Genomic DNA, 22180 nt, shown 5'->3' with positions numbered 1-22180 from the left:
ATCTGTTATTTAAACGATAACGTGCAGAAAAAAAGATGAGCTTTCATTCCTTGTTGACACGAGTGAACAACGAGGACAGCAGGAAGTTGACCCCTGGCTAAAATTAATCCTCCTGTGGAAATGGATTAAAAGAAATTGCAATACCAAAAAGCCTGAAAAGCACGGTCCTGCGTGGGCGGGGGGGGGTTGGCTTCAGGGGGCAATGGGAAAATTTCCACCGGTGCTGACAGTTTTGTCTTGTAGAAGAGTCATCCGCTTTTGATCGAGGGGACTTAAAGCTCAAAAAAGGTTAAAAAAAAAAAGTCAAAATCCTCTCTTAACACACCTCAGACTGAAAGATTATCTTATAGGACAAACAAAGAAGACATAAGAAAGTCTGTCATTTCACGTCTTCAAAATCTGGACAAAAACATCCCCATTGTCTTCATGTGTGTACCTGGCCTAAGCTAAATATTTAGCTATCAATGCTAAGAGTATTGCTAACTTTTACAGGTCGTTAACTTTGACAAAAGAATTTCATTGAGTTTTTTCTTCCTTTCGTGCAAGTCATTCCCGCCGCTAACTAATCAAAATGAAAAATAAAGTGTCAAAATGTTTGTTCTTTGTGAAAAAGCAAACGCGCGGCATACAAGCATCTCGTAATAGTTTATTTTGTTCCTATTTGCGAGGCGATGGCGTAAAAAGGGCACGCGACCGGGCAGAAGCGTCAGACGCTTTTTAAAATGTCATTTTCTGCTCGGCTGCCTAGCCGACTTTCAAGCAAAACAAACACCGCCGTTTAAATCACCGCCGGCTCAAATCAGCGCCAATGCTCACCGCCACCAAATGTCAACGCCACGCTGTACAGCCACGGGATGTTTGCACCAGAGAACACCTTCACACCTCCGACAATAAACTGACAATCAGACCATTTGATAGGAACGTCGCGTTGACCCCTCACCACTTTATTTACTTTCTTCCGGACTTCAACACCATCACTAATCCTGGTTAAGAATTCACAAAACGGATGACAAATTTCCGGATGATCAATAACATTTTGTGTGACTTTTTCATGCTTTCGGGTGATGTTCAGAGACATGGAAGAACCCACAAAGACACCCAAACCCCAAAAATACCCCACAAAGTCCAGCCCCCGAGAGGTGCAACCATGCCCTGGAAAAGTCTCCACAAAGTGGAATGAAACCATATAAAGCTAAAAAGTGTAGCCAAGCCTGCACGAATTACACTTGAGTCCCCACAAAAACCCCAAATGAACCCAGACCCAGAAGCCCACCAAAAATGCACCTGAATGTCAAAAAGGAATCCAACAAAATGCACCACAGCCCCCAAAAAAAAGCTCCCCAAAAATGCAGTCAAGCCCTAATGAAGGGAACCCAAGCCCACCCAAAAAACACAAAGTGCATCGGAGACCCCAAAAAGCCCCCACAAAGTATGTCAAAATGTTGAGGTTGGTTATAAAATATCTTGGAAAAGCTTTGCTGGGTTTGAGTGTGAAGTGGAAGAGAAGAGAAATAAGAGTTTATTGACAATGTCGTTGAGGAAGAATCCTTTGTCCCGTGAGCCAGGCGGCATAATTGACATCCGTCTGAAGGTCGCAACATATTTTTATTCTTTACAAGAACATGTTGACACCCACCTGAAAAGTTCTGTCGGGAAAGAATGAACCACAAAATCCTAATACTTTGTTCAAGCTTCTTCTGATATGACATAATTCAGTCTTTTTGTACATAGTTTAGCAGCATATTGACAAGACAACGTATTCATAAGAACATCTCCTGTCAAAGACCAGAGGTGAGAATTTTACTAAATTTTGCTGGTCCGTCACCGACCGGGGTACCCTTCCGTCATTCCTGTCTGTCTTTTTTCACGACGAACTAAATCGTAATCGTCAGTCAGTCAGTCCGTCAGTTAAGTCCGTCAGTTAGTCCATCAGAAGTCTGTTGGTCCGTCAGGCGGTCACCCCAAAAAACATCAGAAAAAACGGGCGTCCGTCACTGACAGATGAGGTTAGTGACAACGGATGAAAATCCACATAGGTCACTCGTCAGTCCGTCAATTTTTAAAGCTCTCGTCAATTGTCAGCAAGCCACTTGTCAGTTAGCATCCATTAGATGCCCTGAGAAGTCTTTACTAGTCCTGCAGAGTCTGCACTGGCCCTCAAAACTTGTAACAATGCTTCGTGAATTCTTAGTTAAGACTCATCAAAAGGTGCAACGCATTTTCTGAGAAATAATAACTTTTATTGTTCTACTATACTGCGATTTCATTCAGAAGAATTCAATTGTTGTTTTAATTTTTTCCGTTAATAATACGAAAATAAAGCTAATATATGCAAGAAGCATGTTCAATGGGAAAAAAAAGTGATTTACCCAAACATTTTGTAATTGCGATAACGCCAGAATCTGATCTGAGTCTCCGATGGTCTTCACCGGTCCTCCAAACTTCTAACAAGTCTTTATAAGTCTTGACTCGTCCTTAATAGGCGTGCTGCACAGTTCAACCTGATTGAAATGGGCCATCGCAAAATAATGATAGCTGGCAGATGAAAAAAACTGCAGTGTTGCCATGCCGTGCACTATGATTCAAAGTTGAATAAAAAACAGCGGCCCACCATCGCAGACTGCACGAGAGTTCAGTCGGGTTTGGGTGAATTGCCCGGACTATGTTAGTCTTCCGTCCTCCATAGTTTCTTTTTGTCTTCAGTAGTCCTTATGACTCCTCAAAACAGCAATCAAGTTTTCACGTGTCCTCTGAGTCGTCATGTCCTAATTTTTTTAAGTTTATACAGTAAAACGTCTTATACACTTATACACTAAAAAGTATAGTCATAATATGTCCTCACAAGAAAAAAAATCTTTGCAAGTCTTCACAGGTCTGGTGTCCGTCAGCACTGTTCTTGTAATGCACACACGCTTCATACTGATATTGATATTTATGGATATTGATATTGATAATGGTATTCATGTTGCTATTGTGCATTAGCCTGAGGGCGCTTGCAAAGTTTCTCTCGTGGTTAATGGCGTTGGCCGGGCGCTGGTGTGATTGATGGGTGGCATTTAGCCGCTACGAGGTGTTACGCTTTGCTACGAGGCCGCGGAGAAGCGGCCCAACCTTTCAACAATCCGCAGCTTGCCGTCCGTCTTTTGTTCTCATTAACCCGCCAAATGAGGTCAGCGGACGGCGGCGGCGGCAGAGATGAGAACGCGAAGACGGCAAACGCAGAGACGACAACACAAAGAAGGAACGCGAAGACGGCAACGCTCGGAGATGACGCAAAGACTGCGAGACAAAAAAGTGAAACGTGAGGACGGCAAAACAGCAACAATCGCACAGAGAAAACAATGTGAAGGCGACAACGCAAAGACAACAAAGCAAGACAATAACACAAAGACAGAGATGTGAAGATGACAAAAAGACAACGACGTGACGACGACAAAACGAAGACACCGACGCAAAGACGACAAGGCAAAGACAATAACACAATGAGAAGAAGGCGACTCAACAATGACAACACAAAGACGACAACATGAAGGTGACAACACCGGCAAGGCTATCGTATCAAATCATATCAACTCGCACATTTGTTTGGAAGACGTTTATGGAATCAAACTACTTGTTTGCAAAGACCAAGTCAGACGTGACAAAACAACTCATACTAGTTGTATAAAACTCGATTCTGGATTTGAATCATGACATGCAACTTCATTTATTTATTATCTTAAAAGTGTAGTGTATCTTTTGTCATAAGGTGTTACTCTCGCACTGTGTGAAAGTCTAGTTTGAAATGTCGTTGTGTATTGTCGTGACTGGTTGTATTGTGTTGTGTGATTTGCCAGATGTACTGCTCATCAAGTCGACCCATTACAGCTGCCAGCTTGTCTTCAGCTGTTGTCGCTTGCTAATCATCTTGACGAGCAGAGCATGTGGCAACACTTTAAAAAGCAGAAGAAAAAAAAAAAAAAGAAAACCCATGAACATCACCAAATACAGCTCCGTCAGATGCCCTTGGGTTTTGTAGTTTTGTGAATATTGAGTTTTATCGCGTGTATGTGAGAGGTTCAAGTAGTTGTTTAAGATCCAGTTGAACACAAATTCGATTTATCCGTTCACTCCTTTAGGCGTGTCTGTCTGGCTTTTATACAAAGTTCAGATAAAAAGCAAACTCTCCGGAAAGACTTTGCGTAATCGGTGCAGCGCAAAATGTACAAAATGACCCTAAAATGATATCTTCACACAAAAATGGGAGCCTTCCTATGTATTGTCAGACATAGTTTCTTGAGATTTATTAGTGAGTCTCCTCATGATAGGCAAGCCTATCAAATTTCATGTTGCTAATGCCTTTGGGCGCGTTGAAAATTAAAACCCAGGTGAAAAGGATGCCCGGAAGTGCCCCTGTGATGACTTTTGCAAACCAAAATGGCAAACTTAATATGTTTTGTGGGGCATTGCTTCATGATACTTTTTGTGGGTCTATTAATGATTGACATGTCTACCAAATTTCATGTTGCTAAATCAAACACTTTTGGCTGCAGTTTATTTTCAAAATCAGGTTAAGCTCACAGTGGCCACTGAAGAGCAAAATGGCAGGCATGGTAGACATACCTACCAAATTTCATGTTGCTAAGTGAAATTGCATTTAAAATTGCATTTGAAAATGAAAATCCAAGTGAAAAGGATCCCCGGACATGACCCCTAAAATTACTTTTTCCAAACCAAAATGGCAAAATTCCTGTGTTTTGTGGGGCATCGCATCTTGTGACTTGTTTTTTTTTGTGGATCTATTAATGATCAACATGTCTACCAAATTTCATGTTGCAGAATCAAACACTCAAAAGGAGGAGAGGGAAGGGCTGTTCATTTGGGCGGATTTCACACCTGCACCACAAATACTAAATGGAAACGTCCCCCTCGATGAACACAGCTGCAACAATTTTGTGAACGTGAAAAGCTCCAAATGTTGATTTATTTGGCCCGAGATTGGTCAACTTTCCAATTTGAAGAGGGTCCTGGCCTCAACAGCGGCCAGCGCTCTTCATACATGTGAGCATCCCTTCATCCGTCTCTGTCACCTCCTTTCGTTTTCCTGCATCGCCTCGGCCATCTCTCATCATTTGGAATCGGACCCCCTCCCTCGTAACCTCACGGCTGCAATGGAAGCAGGTCGGAACCCCATCAGCAGCTTCTGCTGTCTGCTGAGGCAAGCCACAAAGCCTACTGCTTATTAAAACACATAATATTCCGCAAAATAGTACGAGCATTGTTTTTCTTTTTCTCTATTGTTGTAATTCTGGTCATGGTTGTTGTTATTTGTTATTGTCTATACTGGGGTCATCTTTACTGTTGTGGTACTACTGTTCTGGTAGGCCTTTTTTTAACATTGTCTTTGTTGCCATTGTCATTTTTGTCTTTGTGGCTTCATGGTTATTTTCCGTTGTTGTCATCTTAGTTTCCGTAGTAGTTGTCATCTTTGTCGTTTTCTTATAGTCATCTTCACTGTTGCTGTCTTCTATATGGATTTCTCTTGTCACTTCTTGGCGTACATCTTGCTCAAAATCAATAGACATTTTACTTTAAGTAGTTTGAAGCTTGTTGAGGAGCTTTTGTGAGCCTGGGCGCCAACATGTGCAAGTGTAGTTCTGTCACCAGCCCTCAGTCAGATGCGTTAATCTGCAGGTGGCTGCTGCCCTCTAGTGGTTGGATCTGCAACAACATAAGAGGAAACGTGCATGATTTGACACTGTTCACTTGGTGATAGTAACCGTTTTTGTTCAGAAAAAAAGTGCAAGAACATAATCAATATCTGTGACTAATCCCAAAATGCACTTGAAATTATTTGCACCAAAACAATGTGAACCATTTGGGCGGTTGTCTTCATAATAATCTTATTGGCTGACAAAATACGTTTGCGCATTTCCTTTAGTTGCTGTTTTTGTTACTGTTGTTGATTATATGGCGTGAGAGTTCACGGAGCTCACTTTGAGGGTGTTTTAAATCAAGTCATGACTTTTTCATTGTGTTGCTGCAACTTTGTTGTAGTATTGTCTTTATATGCAAACATTCCTCGCCGGTTTCCGGGCTTTAAGGTGGTATATTTTGCAATCTTTCATCATCGCAAGACGACGGCAACAAAATTAAACACCTGTTGTTGTCCCACTTTTATTGTTTGGCTAATATTTCCGTTGCTTTTATGCGTGTACCGCTCCGCCGGGAGCGAGCCGGCGCACTCTGAACTTCAATAGCGGACTGCTTTTAATCAGATTTTTATTACATTTCTGCTCACATTCCGAGTCGCGGGTGGCACATTTAATAGCAAAGCGCATTAGCCGCGCGCACGCGCATGTACGCCGCCAGGGAAGCAAAGTGTTTGTTTTGCTCTTTTTCGCCTGCGCTCTAAATCTTTCTTTGGCTTTCAAACAAACGGCTAAGTGGAAGATGAAGCGAGCCGAGTCAGCAATGGTTGAAAAGCGGGCTGATGTATGACTGCCGAGTCGGTGAGAGCTTAGCGCGGGAACCTTTTCACCTCATCATCAAGACAAATGTGCGACGGATGCTAAATATGCGACACGCGCTATTCAATATGGCAGATGGGAGCTCGAGAGAGAGGATTTGTCCACTTCAAAAGCCTTTATACTGTATTATATTTCACTTACGTTACCATGACAACAAAACTCGGGCCGTATATGAAGCAACACTATTGCTTCTACATGACCACAAATTTCCATTGGACGGCCGCTTTTCGTATGGTTTTCTGTGACGCTCCCAGTCTCTTTCTATCACTGTGATGACGTGCTAAGCTAGGTGGACACCTCCCGTTTGTTGCCGAGCTTCCATGAAAGTAGGTTGTAACTGAGTCTAATGACCAATAGAGGGAACCAGTGCGCCAACCAAACCTGCAATTTAATCTGTACGCCCACAAAAACACACGCACGCACACACAAACGTCATTGTTTAAACATCAGCGTCAATTTATTGAAAAGAATGGTAGGACAATGTGGTATAAGGGAACAAAATTATGTACAGAGTGCTTTTTCTCCCACAAACAACAATTTTGTAACATTTCAAATCTGCTCATCCAATGCGGTCGACATGTGTTCTCAGCAGGTGAACATCAGACATGCTGCCCCACATACATAAAACTCCACATCCATACACCACCACATAGATAAGGTAGACCCCACTTAATGAACCATTCCCAAATAAAAACCAGTCTGGTGGCCATTGCCCTCCCTCCATGTATTTGCCATTAAAGCTATTTCCTTTCTCACACTTCCTGTTTCCCCTCTTCATTGTTTCCACCAAGCGACTTTCTCGTGACAACTTGTCTGTTTGTCCTCAAAGGCAATGTCTTCATCTTTTGAGTATAAAGTCTAATTTCATTCAGTGTTGATACAAAACAAAATTGGGTTCAGTTGAAACACTGCTCATTGGTCAGTTTGACAAAAAAAACGAAATGCCATATCACATCTTGTTAAAACTTATTTGCGCTGATTTTTTTGTTTGTCATTGTGCTACAGTGGTCCATGAGTACAAAGAGAATGACTAAAATGAGAATTCAAATACAAAATGTGAAAAACCCAAAACAAAATGACATACTTTAGGTGGGAGTCTTGAGTTGGAATTAAAAGTGTTTCCCATTTTGTTTTCATTTTTACTTATTGAGCAGTCTGTTGTGCAGCTCCAGGCTCCCTGAACCACTATATAAATGCAACAAAACAATTTCACAGGTCCAGTTGACAACAGTCAAGGAAAACTTGGGTCATTTAGGCGCTATTTGGACATGTTGTGCATGTTTCACCTTTTCTTTTGCATTCAAGAAAAAACAAATCACTATGAGGTTTAAATTAAAGAACAAATAATAGGATAGTAGGTTAGGCTTGCTGTGATTTCTTTGGTTTCCAGTGTTAAAAGCGTCCAGGATGCGGGGCCAGGCCTCTCATTGGGCTGCTCGTAGCGGGCGTGGCGGCGTCCGCTTCCAACGAGCGGCGATACGCCGAAGACAGACGGTAGAGGACGTCGGCTCGAGGGCCCGGGTGGGCGTCGGCTTTCTGCGTCATCAGCATCTCGAAGAGCGTGCTGACCTCCGAGAGCAAGGCCCCGCCCAGTGGGCCGTCCTTGTCTGGGTTTTTCCCTGAGAGAGTTAAAAAGAGATGTCACAGAGGAGTCTCAGAACATTTGAAAACGTATTCATGGTTGGACTAAGTCATTGTTTCTGAGTTTGATCACCCTTAAAGTATTCAATATCATGAAAATTGGCAAAATTACTCTCAAATGTCTGCTTCACACCAAAAGGCAGACAGTCTTTTCAGGCATGGCTTCTTGACGCTTTTTGTGGGTCTAGTCATGATAGATAGGCCTTCTAAATGTCATGCTTTGAAGTGAAATAGAATTTTTCAAATAGGTTTGAATGGCCAATAAATGGCTGACCCCTTGAATGTTTTTGTGCATGGCATCATGACACTTTTTTGTGGGTCTACTCATGATAGACATACTTGCCATATTTTGCGTTGCTATGTCAAACTAGTATTGGGGGCTGAATTGTTCAAATAAATTCCAGGGAGCAGAATGATTTAAAAAGATTGTCAAACAGCGGTGAGTGACATCATGACAGACAAAAATTTCTGTTGTGGTACCGAAAGTGGAGAAGGAGGACGAAGAGTCCAAGGCGTGACGCGGCATCAGCTCGCTGTCGGAGGACGGCGGCTCGTTGGGCACGAAGACGTTGTCGTGGTAATCTCCCGACAGGGTCAGGGACAGACGCGCCATCCACGACGGGTCACTGACGTCCTCTGTAAGAACACGCGTGTCACGTTGTTGCTTTTTTTTGGGTGATTGGTGGCTTTGTCAGCGCTTCCTGTTTGTGTTGTCGCCATGACGACAGCCTTGACATTTTTTACTGACAATGAGAAAGTCAATGAAGAGGAAATGTTTGTTTTGGTCTGGAATTGTCCTGTTGTGATCCTTCTTCTATCCTCTTCTGTTCTTTTTCTAGTCCTGACTCTTTCATTTCTTCTGTCCTTGTCACTGTCATTTTCTTGTTCTTGCTTTTGTTTTTCTGTCCTGTTTTTGTTCAGTATTTGTTCTGGCCATGTCTGACCCTGTTCTACTTCTATCCTGTCCTGTTGTTCTTTATTCTTGTTCTTCTGTCCTGTTCTCACTCAGTACTTTTTCTAGTCCTGTCTTTGTATTTTCTTGCACTCTTCTGACCTGTTCTTGTTCTGGTTTGGACCTCGGCTATCCTGTTCTTTTCCTTGCCTGTTCTTGTCCTGTTCCTGATTTTGAATGTTCTTGCAGTCCCAGCGTGTCCTGTTATTACCATTTCTCTGTCCTGTCCTGTTTTTGTGCCTCTCTTGTCGTTGTTTTTGTTGTTCTGTCCTGTTCTTGTTAACGTGGCCAAACCTTTACAGTTGATATTTTTTTTGAAGTTCACCCAATTAAAGTCAATTGTATAAAGTACATTTCAAGTCTTGAATGGCAACCAAATGATAACAACAAATACAAACTTTCAAATGGCAAGCAGTTGAACAACAGAAGTCGCTTCAGGTGTCGTTTTAAAAAAAGAAGTCAAACAATCTCACTCAGTTTCCTTCTTTGTTTAGACACAAACACATGCAAGCCATTAGCACACACACACGCACACGCACTCACACACACACACACAAGCAGTAGTTAGGGATCTGGCGCCCACTCTGTTGAGCCCCTTCTTTCCTGTCTTTGTTTAAGAAGTTTAAATCCTCTGGAAAACCTTTTAAAGTTTCTCGCTTTGAACAAAAACAAACAAACAAAGAAAAAGCATGGTGGCCCATCTGGTTAGCATGTCTGTCTCGCAGTCCACAATTTCTAGCTTTGAATCTGGGTGCAGTTTTGCTCATCTAAATACAGTATGTGAATGAAAACTTCATTGAAAATTTTCAGGATTGTTTGTCTTTAAGTGACTGGTAGTCAGTCCATTTTTTGTTGACATGTGCCAAACCAGTCCATCGTTTGTCTATTTGTGATCTATTGCTGCCGACAAGTCGCTGACTTTTTTTTTTTTAAGATAGGTTTTTGGGTGTTTTTTGAACGCCCCGTTTCTTAACTTGGTTATTGGCTCGCAATTCAATTCATTCGGACATTTTTTGGGGTACTGCTACTTATTTTTGGACTTGAGTCTTGATGGGGTAACTCGTTTTTGGAGCTGTTTTTGTATGATTGATTTGGCTTTTGTTGTTGTTTCGGTCACATTTTCAGATGTTTTTGTCTGTTGACTTGTTTGTTGGTTCAAATTGAGTTCTAAGACAGTTTTGTCTGCATTTTTACTTAGTTTTTTGTTTGTTTGTTTGTTTCTTTGTTTTTTCCTCAACTTCATATTTCTTAAACAGTTATAGGACATTCCCTTTTTTTAACTTGGTTCAGGAAATGTTTATTGCTGTGATTTTGACTATTGATTTTGTTCACCTTTATTTCCATAGTGCATGGATTTTGACTTTGTTCTCAGTTTGTATTTAACTTTTGAATGTTTTTAGGGTAGTGGGGGGGAGGGGTTCCCTTGTTTTTTGACTGCTTTGATTCTTGAGTCCCACTCAGCCCCCGACCCTGCCAACCATACCTCAACTGTACAGAAGACGGATATTGCATTCATTCATTTCTACTCCTCTTGAAGTGTAACCAAATCTCCACCCCGCAGGAAGAATAAGAAAAAAGTCAAAGGGCCCAAAAAGAAAAAAGAGCATCGGAATGTTGGCGGAGGAATCAAAGGTTCCACATGAGCAGGCTCACACACACTGAATGTGTCACAGGTGTATGTTACACACACACACACACACGCGCGCACACCCACGCATACACATACAGTACACGCAGTGTTTGTCCAGGGGAGTGCTGGTTTTGGTAGTAATTCCCTCCTTAAGGGGACTCAGTGCTCAGACGACCACAATAGCAGGAAGACACACACACACATGCACACACGTGTTTATTACAGTGACCCACAAACACACTTAAAATGTCAACAGAAAAATATTGAAGATTGCATGCGAATGTCAAAAGGAGTTTAAGAATCATAACATACATGCTGTAAATAGAAAATAAGTTTAGTTAGCATGCTGCAAAAAGAATAATACAGCCGTGTCTTGACATTCGAGTCATTTGATTTGTGTGTGTGTGTGTGTGTGTGTGTGTGTGTGTGGGTGTACCAGAGTGGTTGAGCAGACTGTGCAGTCCCTCCTCAAGTTGGGGGTCAATGGGCGAGTCCCTGCCCGCCTCCCAGTCCATGTCTCCGGCCTCGCTCTCCCCATGCCCGCTGTCCTTGGTGCTCTGCCAGTCCAAACAGTCCTGACCTGCGTACCTGCGTGCACACACGCACGCGCGCAACAAAAATACATCATCTAAAATTCAGTTGGGTATAGTTTTTGCTCAAATTCAAGTGTCAGGTGATGATCCACTTCCTGTGACTGTTTGACTTCCTGTTTGCCTCTTGTCTTTATTTCTGGCATGGAAGATTTCTCACATAGGTACACACGCACGCACACTAACACACTCATACTCACGGGTCTCCATTAAGCTCCCAGTGTTTATTGTTGTAATACTCTATCATCCTGAGAGCTGTTCCGAATATTTTGATACTGAAACTAGATTAGGTGGTCAAAATATTAGGAACACACTCAAAGTCAAACACTCCCACAAATTGATTTTTGCGTGCATGGGGGGAAAAAAACTAAAGTTGATCTGTGAACTTTTCATGGACAAAGAGGAAGAAGCTGAGAGAGGATGTAGACTGACCTTCCGGCAGCTCGGTGAGAGTATTTATTTCCGCGGAAGTTGGTCCGAGGCTGCAGCTGACCTTGATGGAGGAGCGACAGCAGCTGAGAAATCTGCTGCACGACGACACAAATAACAACAAAATTCAAGTCCGTCAACGGCAAAATAACAGAAGAGAGGACAGCGTGTTTTGGGGCTAGGACGTACCGTATGTAGGGCATACAGGGTATATGCCCAATGGGCCGGTGTCTTTTGGGCCGATTTAGTGTTATTTATTATTTTCTTCCATTTGTACCTCAAGAGCCCGGCCCACAATTTAGAGGGAGCAGCCCATTCATCCATTTACAAGATAGACAGTAAAATTAACCTAACAACAACCGATCGGATCCTCTGGCCCGGCCGCATGCCCATTTTTGGGGCGGAGGGATGGGGGGTGAAAAATGTTCAAAAATGGCTGGACTAAGCATGGCCGGAAGTTGATTTTAGTCCGGCCCACTAATCGGCCCTCATGCATGTGACGTGCTCGCGAGGCGGCCAAAAATCATCTCAGCCTACTCGGTGAAAAGCTTTTTTTAGGCTTCTTTCTACTGCCGCGTCGGCGCAAGCGACAACTGCTGTTATAGGGATTGTGGTATTGTTTCAAAACAATTTGTGTCCACATGTATATTCAGACGCTAGCACATCAAGGTGGGGTTCATAAACTTTTTCTGGCGTTCCCTACTTCCGGAACTACGCCATAGCAAACCTGCTGTGTATAGTGGTTTGCTGGTATGCTTTTATTTTGAAGGCCGAGAAGGAGGTGAAGTGTGGAAAATAAATAAGTAACTGCGACTTATGGCCGTCTGTTGGACCCAAATATTTTTGGAATGCGACAAATTCTACCCCGGGGCTCACAATGGAAGTAAGTACTAGTGGTACATTTTGAAGCGTGTCCACAGCGGGTTTGAATAGTAAATTAGCCAGCTAATGATTTTTAAAAAAGCCTCTGCCGTTAGCGTCTCTCCCACAGCGACGTTAATCACGGACCCTTTTTTTTTTTTTTTTTTTTTTTTTTTTTTTGGGGTCAGGGGGCGGAATGGGGCGGGGGCCGACAATGTTTATGAATATGGCCGGAGGGTCGCGGCCGGAAGGTTACCCAAGTCAAGGGTGGAGGGTGGCGGCCGGACCGGCAAAAAATGGTCAAGTGCCCAGCTCTGCTAAATAGAAAATTTCTAAGAAACTGTCTTGCCATCATCGTCAATTATATCCAATATTTTCACTGCATAGTATGTAAACAACATGACTGAGAAGTCATTCTCAGTTTATCATACCATCCACAGTCATGAAAAAACAACACATTCCAGCCCTGGATGTACACGAGTTGTGACTTCTGACTTCTACTACTTTATCATGTGACATCTGGAAGTCATGTGACATTGTGACTTTCCCACAATTAATTCATGTGATGTTGTACAATATGTCACATCTAAGTCATGTACAGTAAGTCACATGACGTGGAAGTCCTGTAAGTCGTGGCTCGTATGCAAGTGCAGGTCGTGTGACATGTCTAGGTCATGTAAGTTCTCTGACATGCACAAGTGGTGGCCTGTGTTTGTCATGTGACATGTGGAAGTCATGTATGTTACCACATGTATGCCAGGCACGTGACATGCGGACGCCATGTCAATCATGGAAGTGTAAATGATTTGACTTTTTTAAGTCAAGTATGTAAGTCATGTGACGTTAGTAATGTGACATGTAAGTCATGTGACGTATGACGTGTGAAGTGTGAGTCACAATAAAACAACACCAACCAACCACATAGTGAGAGTATGTGTTTTTGTATTGTAGGAGAAGCAGCTGCTGATGTCCGTCACACACACACACACATGCACACACACTCACTAGTGAAGGTTAATCTTTCAACGTGTGCGCATGTGTGTAGACGAATATACGACTTAGTGTGTTTTTGCACGTGTTTCTGCAGGAAGTGACCTTCACATTTAAAAAAAAAAAAAAGTCTATTCTTCTTTTCTGGCTGCCTTCCTTCCAGGATGGACGCTGAAATGTGTGCGCGTGTGCGTGCGCATAACAGGCAACTTCCTCTCCAAGCCAGGGTGAGGAGCCCGACGTCCGAAGCAGTTCTGGTGCCAAATGGGCCACGAGGGCGGGTGAGGAGTGATGCATGCTGGGTAGAAATGCTGACGGCTTCTTTTCGCCCAAGGTGAGGAATGGGTGAATAAATGATGGCTATACCAATCAGCCACTGATGTGCCAGGAAGGCTGCGTGAAAGGGGATACTGTTACTACTACTGAGTGCTACCTTCTTACCACTACTACTGACTACTGATAAATGTTAGTGACCGTTGGCTACTGACAACTGAATACTACTGCTGACTATTAGCTCTTGACTAGTGACTCCTCCTGACTATTGGTTACTCACTACTACTGACCTCCTACTCCGGTTAGGGTAACTCCACTGAAAAAAATGGTGTGTTGAATTTCCTCCATTTTATTTCATCAAATGTTACCACAAAATAAAATCATTTGGATCATGGTAAAATTTTGAAGTAGTTCTATAGTTTAATTAAAAATCATATCTGGATCCAGATGATATTTCGTGCAACCACTTGATGAAATAAAATTGAGTAAATTCAACAACAATTTTTTGCAGTGTACTAGTATTACCACTACTGCAAACAACCTCCACTACTGATTACTGACCAAGGTTATTATAGTTAAGGAAATACCTAAACTTGAAACAAATATTTTTGTTGACAAAATAAAATAAAAATGAAAATGCTTCTAAAACTAAAACTAAATGAAACGTTCATAGAACTATACCCACACCGAAAATGTGTTTGTTTTCATCTTTGTCCAATAATATCATAACATGCTTTCGGTGTTCATTCTAATTGTATTTATTTCAGTATTGCTGTACATCCTTAGCTACAGAAGAAGGAAGGTAAGTTGTTTGAGAATTGTAGTTTACTTTACTTTATTTCACAATACAGTACCGGTACTTAGTAACCTTCAGGAGCCTGATGTCTATGACACCTGTGGCCTATACTGGTTACCGACTATTACGACTGACTACGTGCTATTGACTACTACCACTACGACTGACCGCTCTTACTGGCCACTGATGATTACAGTAAGTTCCAGCAATCGACATGAACTGTGCTAGACATGTTTAGAATGGCACAACTCTCCAAAAAAGACTCAAAAAACCATTCCTGTCATTTTTTTTTTTTCAAAAGTGTTTCCTGATCCAAACACTCAATTGTAAAGCACCACTGAGTTTTGGCAACAACAACAACTAAAATTCATCCTAACCACAGTTTTCCCAAAAGTCTGTTCAAGTGGCCTAAAACAAACTTCAGAAAAGTAAATTTAGTGTTTAAAGATCATTTTCATGTGGACACGACCTGATTGGCTTAAAATCTTTTGCTGTTTGTCTTTGCAGAAAAAGTGACGTTTTGCCTCGTTTTTTGCCATGCAGAACGATGGTGTTACCTTACACAGACACACGCCCACACACACACATATATATTCATTGTGCATTGATATGCGATCTTAAGTTGAAAGCAGTGTCTCTGGAGGCAGATGACACTGACAAATGAGACACCGGCGCATGAATACACATTCGGCTTTTGGCCGTCACACTCATCACTCACCTAACACACACACACACACGCACACAGGCACACACGCACTCAAACATGCCCTCACTGCTTTTTTTCCAGGCTCCTGTTTGATGACTTACTCAGACACTGGTGTGTGTGCGCGCGTGCATATGTTACTCCCAATTCTCTAATGGACTTCACTTCAGATTAATTTCAAAGCCTGCGGGGGAGGGCAAGAGAGGACGGCAAAGGGGGAAGTGGGGGTTTCAAGTTAATTAGCGACACGCTAACTGTAAGCACATGTTTAATCCTAAGTGATCACACATTGGCAATGGCGGGCGAACACAATTAATGCAGCAAGAGAAGGAGAGAGAGTAAATAAGACGGGCATTAAAAAGACATTGTGGAGATTTAGGGAAATCATAACCTCAAAGTAACGGGAGCCTTGCTCACGTCCAATTGGAGTGAAGATGGAAGTCATGTGACTAACTTTATTCAAGTCATGTCATACAATGCCTCCATACTCAAAAGCACTTGAGGGTTTACAGCACAGACTCATTTACATCAAACAGCGCATTTTGTGAAATTTCCGAGTGAAAAGCTTCATTAGCATTAGCATGTTCGCACGTAAGGCGCCAACTTCTTTGCGTTTCCAGATATTGGATCCTGTATGTAAGTCATGTAATACATATGTATGTAAGTCATGTGACATCTAAGTCACGCGTTGTCAAGACAAGTTGAGTGACTTGTGGAAATTGTGTGACATACATTAAGTCAGACATGTCCAAAGTCCGTCCCGGGGGCCAAATGCAGCCCGCGTTGAAATTTCCACTAGCCCGAAGCCTCTGCCTTATAATTAATAATGTATGGCCTGTCAGTACTTTGACCTCAGTAGAAAATATACATGTTAAAAAAAAGGTATTTTATATTTCACCAGAAGATGGCAGCAAACCTGTGGCTGTCGGGTGCTTTCGGAAATACGCTCCGAGCACGCTCTGCCTCTCCGAAAACACCACTCTCAAAGTCTTATTAGGTGTCAGAGTGAACCCGTCGCTGAATGACCTTTGTGTGGCCCTTTCCAGCCCATTTCTAAAGTAATGGCTGTAGTGAAGAAAAAGAATGTTGACTGAGAGGGCCGTGGCTTCCAGGACAAGTGGAATTTTTTTTCACTGATATACAAAACAACCATGTCTGCCTAGTTCGCTAAGAGACTGTGGCTGTTTTCAAGGAACTCAACATCAAGAGACACTACCAGACGAAATATGCAAACTATGACATGGTTACTGCCAACGCTGTGAAAATTTAAAGCAAGTGGGAGCTGAATGGTGGCCCCCACACATTTTCACCTCACAAAATCTGCCCCTCTTTGCAAGCAGTTTGGACACCCCTGCAGTAAGTCACGAAGGTCATGTTCTCTTGGATGCATTGAAATGTTTGCGTTGACTTCCCCTTTATGTCATGTGGCATGTGTAGGTCACACCATGTACTGAAAACCATGAAGCATATGTAAGTCATATTTGTAAACGTCACAAATGTACATCGAGTCATGTGTAGTAGCGTATTTAACCATTACATGATGTATTACATTTTATTTTTTAAAAAGGAGGAGCATATTCATTCATAGATGTGATCTGACAAAGGTAAAGGGCAAATATTAACAATGTTTGCTGTTCATAGGACTTCCAATTGGGAGGTAGTTAACATTTGTTGAGTGTTTTAAAAGAAAACTATGTGATTGTGTTGTTTTGAAAACCCAAAACTCTAGCCGGTCCACCAGACCCATCAGCGCAAACTTAGTCACAAAAATACGAACACCATAAGTGGGCTGGCAAATTTTAGTAAAATGCCCACCTCTGGTGACATGTATGTAAATCAAGTGATATACCTTTATGTACACGATTTTCCTTACGTAATTGATATCATGCATGAAAATCAGGTTCTGTATATGTTGCTTGACGATGTGACATACAAGTCTTGACTTTATAGGAACCGTCAGGAGGAGGAAAAAAATGTCCCCTGGACAGAAGCTTGAGGACTCACCTGCACTTCTGGTGAGGCGGACGAGAGCTCGATGGAGTCAGCGAAGGCCGCCATGGACAGTCGTACCAGATTCCGGAGCATCTGTCGCTGTTCCGCATCGCTGGACCCTCGACCCTCCGACATCTTCGGCCTCCTGAGCGTTGCCTGAGGCGTCGAAGTCGCCGTTTCCGCTGTCTCCCGCTTCAGTGTGCTGGAACGGGATCCTGAAGAAGAAGCTGACGATGGGTTTCTTGCCTTGCGAAGTGTACGATAGGAAGTCGCCGGCGTCAGAGGCAAAGTGGCGTCCAGTTGGATGTTCCCAGGTTTCCGAAGTGTTCTGCCATGAGGGATGTCGCCCTCCAGGTGCATTTGGGAATGGAAGCTTGAGTTCATCATCGGTGGCGTCAATTCAAAGAGTTTCTCCGTTCGTTGGTCATGTGACGGAGGGAGTGGCGTCTTCTCGCTCTCCTCCAGCAGACTTTCCTCTTTTCGATCCCTCATTATGGGAATCAGCTGAATGTCTGACTTTCTGATGTTCTTCTGTGGACGGCGCGGGTGGCAGGTGTACGTGGATTCGGCCTGCCTGCAGTTGTAGGCCCGGTAGTCCCTTTTGTCAGGTCGGCAGAAGGTTGTGACCAAGGCGATGGCGAGAAGAAGCAGAAGGCATGTCGCCCCCAGGCAGATGGCCAGCATCATGGTGTAACTGAACCGCCCCCTGTCCCCAGTAGATGAGTTCTTCAAGTGGTCCTTGAGGTTGATGAAAGTCACCTCCAGAGACGCCTTGGTGGCTAGGCTGGGGGTCCCCATGTCAGAGACAGAAATGTCCACCTTCACTGTTTTTCCGATGAGCTGGGTCGCATTGGTGGTGTTCACAAACAGTTGGCCCGTGGCCTGGTCTAACCAGAAGAAGCCGTGGGGATTTCCGTCAGTGATGAAGTATTGGAGTCGTCCGTTCAGTCCCGAGTCGGAATCTTCTGCCTTTATAGTGAAGGCAAGAAATCCGTTGAATCCCTCTCGGACTGAGTGCTCAGTGGGCAAAATGGCCGATCCTTCCTCGCCGTCCCTACCCAACTCTGCCACAATGTCCCCGCGGTCCGCATTAATGGGAATACTGAGCTGAGCCACACCCTGTTTGGGTCGGGGATCTTTAATGACCGGGTAGTTGTCATTCACATCCAGGATGTCAATCTGCACCGTGGCTGTGGTCCTGAGAGGCGGGTGGCCCTGGTCCATGGCCTCCACCAGGAATGAATATGAATGATACTCCTCGTAGTCCAGAGGCTGAAGGACGCTGACAACGCCGCTAGTTGGGTGGATTGAGAAGGGCTGGGTTGAAGCCTTTATGTCACTGGAGTTGTGAAGGTGGTACAAAACTCTGCCGCTGAGTTCCAAATCTGCGTCATGTGCTTGGACCTTGAGTGCGTGGTAGCCTGCGAGATTGTTCTCCTTAAATGAGGATTTGTAGAGGGCCGAGGAAAACACCGGTGTGTTGTCGTTCTCATCCAAAACTCGAACAGGCAGGTGTTTCACGCAGGACAATGGTGGATCTCCGTGATCCTGCGCCACCAGTGTGATGTTATAGTCCATTACCTTCTCTCGATCCAAAACACCTGCAGTTACGATCATGTAATTTTCACCATGGATCTTTTTAATACGGAAGGGACCGTAATTGTGTTGCATCATGGCCGTCACTTTCCCATTTTCTCCTGAGTCAGCATCTGAAACCATCACCAAAGCGAGGAAGGTGTCTACTGGCACCCCCTCCAGTATAGTGGCAGCTGGGGAGCTTGGATGAGTCCAGGTCATGTGGATCCTTGGAGCGTTGTCGTTGACATCCACTAGCTTGACATGGAGCTTGCAATGTGAGGGAATGGAGTTGGGTCCACGATCACGGGCCTGGACCACCACTTCGTGAGAGGTCTTAGCCTCGTAGTCCAGAGGAGCTCTGATGCTCACAGCGCCACTCTGTGGATCCACAAAGAAGAGCCTCTGGACGTCAGGATGCGAGTGCTTACTCAGCGAGTACTCCACCTCTCCGTTGGCGCCATGGTCGGGGTCCGTGGCTCTGAGGTGGATGATGGTTGTCCCACGTTCTGTGTCCTCGGGTATCTCTACCGTGGGGTCACTGTCCTCAAATGTAGGACTATTATCATTGGAGTCCAATATATTAATCCGGATTAAAGTACTCCCAGACCTCGGGGGGTTTCCTTTGTCCCACGCCACCAGGGTGAGCTCGAAAGACCCTTGAGCTTCCCGATCCAGTTCTTTGATTACCACCAGCTCTGCCTGTTTGGTCCTACCCAGCGCAGAAGTCACGTCCAGGGCAAAATGCTGGTTGACGGACAATGAGTAAGTCTGAAGGCCATTGGCACCTTCATCTGGATCCACTGCACATTCCAGAGGGATCCGCATCCGTAATCCGGCCGTCTCCGAGATCTCCACCTCCTGGATGGGGCTGGCAAAGCTGGGACTGTGGTCATTCAGGTCCATCACCTCCACGTGAACCCTCAAGCAGTGCACCGCCCCGCTCTTCCTGTACAGGACACTAAAGGCCACCTCGCACTCGTCTGCACCGCGACACAGCTCCTCCCGGTCCAAGCGGCCCTGGGTGGAGACCTCACCATCTCTGGCGTTGATGGCAAAGGGAAGGGCCCACCCATGCTCCACGACCTGGAAGTTCTCCAGAGGACCCACCTGGTCCATTTGCCAGAGGTCATCCACCAGCCGGCCCACCCGGGTTCCCGCAGGTTGCTCCTCCCAGACTCGGTACTGAATGGTGATGGACGAAGGCTCGGAGCAGCCAGCTCTCCAGCCCACGTTCAGAACCAGAAGGAGATGAAGAAGAAGCATGATGAAGATGTCTAGTGACTAATTGACATCGGGGGAAAAAAAACATGAAATAAAATAAAATTGATGATCAAATCATTTTTCCAGTTGCAAAACAAAAAGCTACGGTTTAGGTGCAAAGGTTAGGTTCGGGTATAGGTCCAGCGTGCTCGAAGTAGATCAGAACAATTTCTGATAGAATCATCCAAAATGAACTCAGAGTAAAAGTGAGGATCAGATCATTTTTTCCAGTTGTAAAACAAAAAAAGCTGTTTTTCCAGGTTTACGTTCAGTCCAGGAGCGAATCATCATTCCCATTTTGATCCCCGCTGGCATTGCTCACTCCAGCAGCTGCTCCCACCATCTCGCCGCACACTTCATCATCCTCCTCACCGCTGGAAAGTTTTTCTCTCACTGAGTAAGTTTGGAAGTGAGTACCCACATACCGGCGGGCTTGGCCAATGGGAGAGCAGGTGGGGAGGGTAGTATGCAAATAAATCTCAGACAATCCTCCCCTGTCTGGAGGAAACTTGACACCCGGGTGCAGTCTCTTCCCAACCTGAGGATGACTCCCAAAGTTTTTTGTGTAGAGTGAAGGCGGCTCGAGGACACCGCTGGTGGTTTTGGGTGGACATTCATGTGGTGACAGTTTAAATTTGTCATCGTGTGACACATTTGTTGCATCCGCAGTGGTACAATTACAGCTTTCAGACTCTATTCGCAAAGCTTGTTGTGGAGTTGTTGTTTGTGGCCTCGGACAGCAGCACTGATACGCACACAAAAATGTTCAAAGTGGCAAAATACGCATTCCTTCTTTAGCCGCAATTGTAATTAGAAAACAGTTTAGCATATTCTGCATACATGTTTACAAACAAAAGATACTGAGAAATGAGGAAAACACACAGTAATAATAACGCAATCAAAGAGAACGTAAAGGATTAAACAATGCTGCGATCCAATTCATTGTGGTGCTCTTAGTGGTGTGCGAGCCTTGTCCATTGGGGGAGAGTATAATAGCTGTACAGTCATGCAGATGCAAACGAAGGAGAATAGTAGATGCCTCGCCTTTTTTGTTTAAATATCCGTTGATTCTAAACTTCGGCTATCGATGTTAACCATTAGCATGTCAATGTCACTTTCCAATATACGTACAGTATGTTCGCATTATGCTACGGAGCAATTCTTCAGGCACCGTTGTTAGGTTGTTTTGAATAAAGAACATCTAATACTTTGTTGCGTTCATTATTTACACTCAAATATGATTACTGTTACACGGCTCTCTTACCAATTCGTCAACAATGTAAAAGCAAATCCATTTAAAATGAAATATAAATGTTATATATTCATGGAATACAGAGGTAACGTGAGTGGGAGAGAATCAGGGCTTTAAGAGTATTGCTGATTTGTACTTAGATAACTATGTTTACTATAGTTTGGTTTGTGTGTTTTGTTTTGTTATTGTTGACTGATGGGTTTTGGACCTTGTCTGTGTGGATTTATAATGATGGTATATACCTGCTAAGTATTTATTCATTTATATTAGCACTATGTATTATTAGAACTATTATTATTATCTTTAGTATTATTTTTACCATAGATGAAGAATAAAGATATAAATTAAGAAAAAATGAAGAAGGGGTGGGATTTAATAAGTCCAGACTTCTTCCCACTCCCTTTTGAAAATGGAAGACTTTTGTTAGGTGTGCTTTGGCTGATTTCTGATTGTTGTTATTTTTAAATTTTTTGATATTGTATTTTCATTGTTATTGTGATTATTGTTTTTTTCTCTCTTCATGTTCAAATAAATCATTCATTCATTCAATTAATCGTGTTCATTTTTACATGGCTTTATTTTACATTAATGTCACATTCGTTTCAACGTTTGTCTCATAATTTTGTGTTTTCCATGTAAGTTTATTAAATGTGTTTATCATGAATTGACAGAATGTTTTGCCCATGTTGACAGCCGCTGAACTCATTCACCTTTTTTTTCTCTT

At 43.5% G+C, this 22180-nt stretch overlaps 1 protein-coding gene across 3 annotated transcripts; it reads right to left on the bottom strand.

The window, feature by feature from the left end:
• Positions 1-6941: 6941 nt before the first annotated feature.
• On the bottom strand, positions 6942-20586 carry pcdh12 (protocadherin 12). Of its 3 annotated transcripts, none has more exons than XM_086024649.1 (5): positions 17379-20586; positions 11755-11849; positions 11169-11320; positions 8631-8786; positions 6942-8128 (listed from the first exon to the last, which is right to left on the bottom strand). In XM_086024649.1, exons 1-5 carry the CDS (start codon positions 20205-20207, stop codon positions 7902-7904), a joined length of 3459 nt encoding a protein of 1152 aa, XP_085880775.1. In that variant the 5' UTR covers positions 20208-20586; the 3' UTR covers positions 6942-7901. The 3 variants fall into 3 exon arrangements, with proteins under 3 accessions (XP_085880775.1, XP_085880776.1, XP_085880777.1); XM_086024650.1 differs by having other exon boundaries at positions 11755-11846; XM_086024651.1 differs by lacking the exons at positions 6942-8128; positions 8631-8786; positions 11169-11320; positions 11755-11849 and adding an exon at positions 13353-13995.
• Positions 20587-22180: the final 1594 nt, after the last annotated feature.

This window comes from Filicampus tigris, chromosome 2, assembly GCF_054856515.1.
Source record: "Filicampus tigris isolate MCC_2025a chromosome 2, RoL_Ftig_1.0, whole genome shotgun sequence".
NCBI classification, from domain to species: domain Eukaryota; kingdom Metazoa; phylum Chordata; class Actinopteri; order Syngnathiformes; family Syngnathidae; genus Filicampus; species Filicampus tigris.
This window is presented reverse-complemented; position numbering and strand designations above follow the sequence as displayed.

Excerpts from the sequence above, each read along its gene's own strand:
- pcdh12 (XM_086024649.1), bottom strand. The coding sequence starts at position 20,207 with ATGCTTCTTCTTCATCTCCTTCTGGTTCTGAACGTGGGCTGGAGAGCT. Across the intron at positions 11,850-17,378 it reads CCGCCTCACCAGAAGTGCAG|CAGATTTCTCAGCTGCTGTC; the intron begins GTGAGTCCTCAA and ends GTCGTCGTGCAG. Across the intron at positions 11,321-11,754 it reads TCTCACCGAGCTGCCGGAAG|GTACGCAGGTCAGGACTGTT; the intron begins GTCAGTCTACAT and ends GTGTGCACGCAG.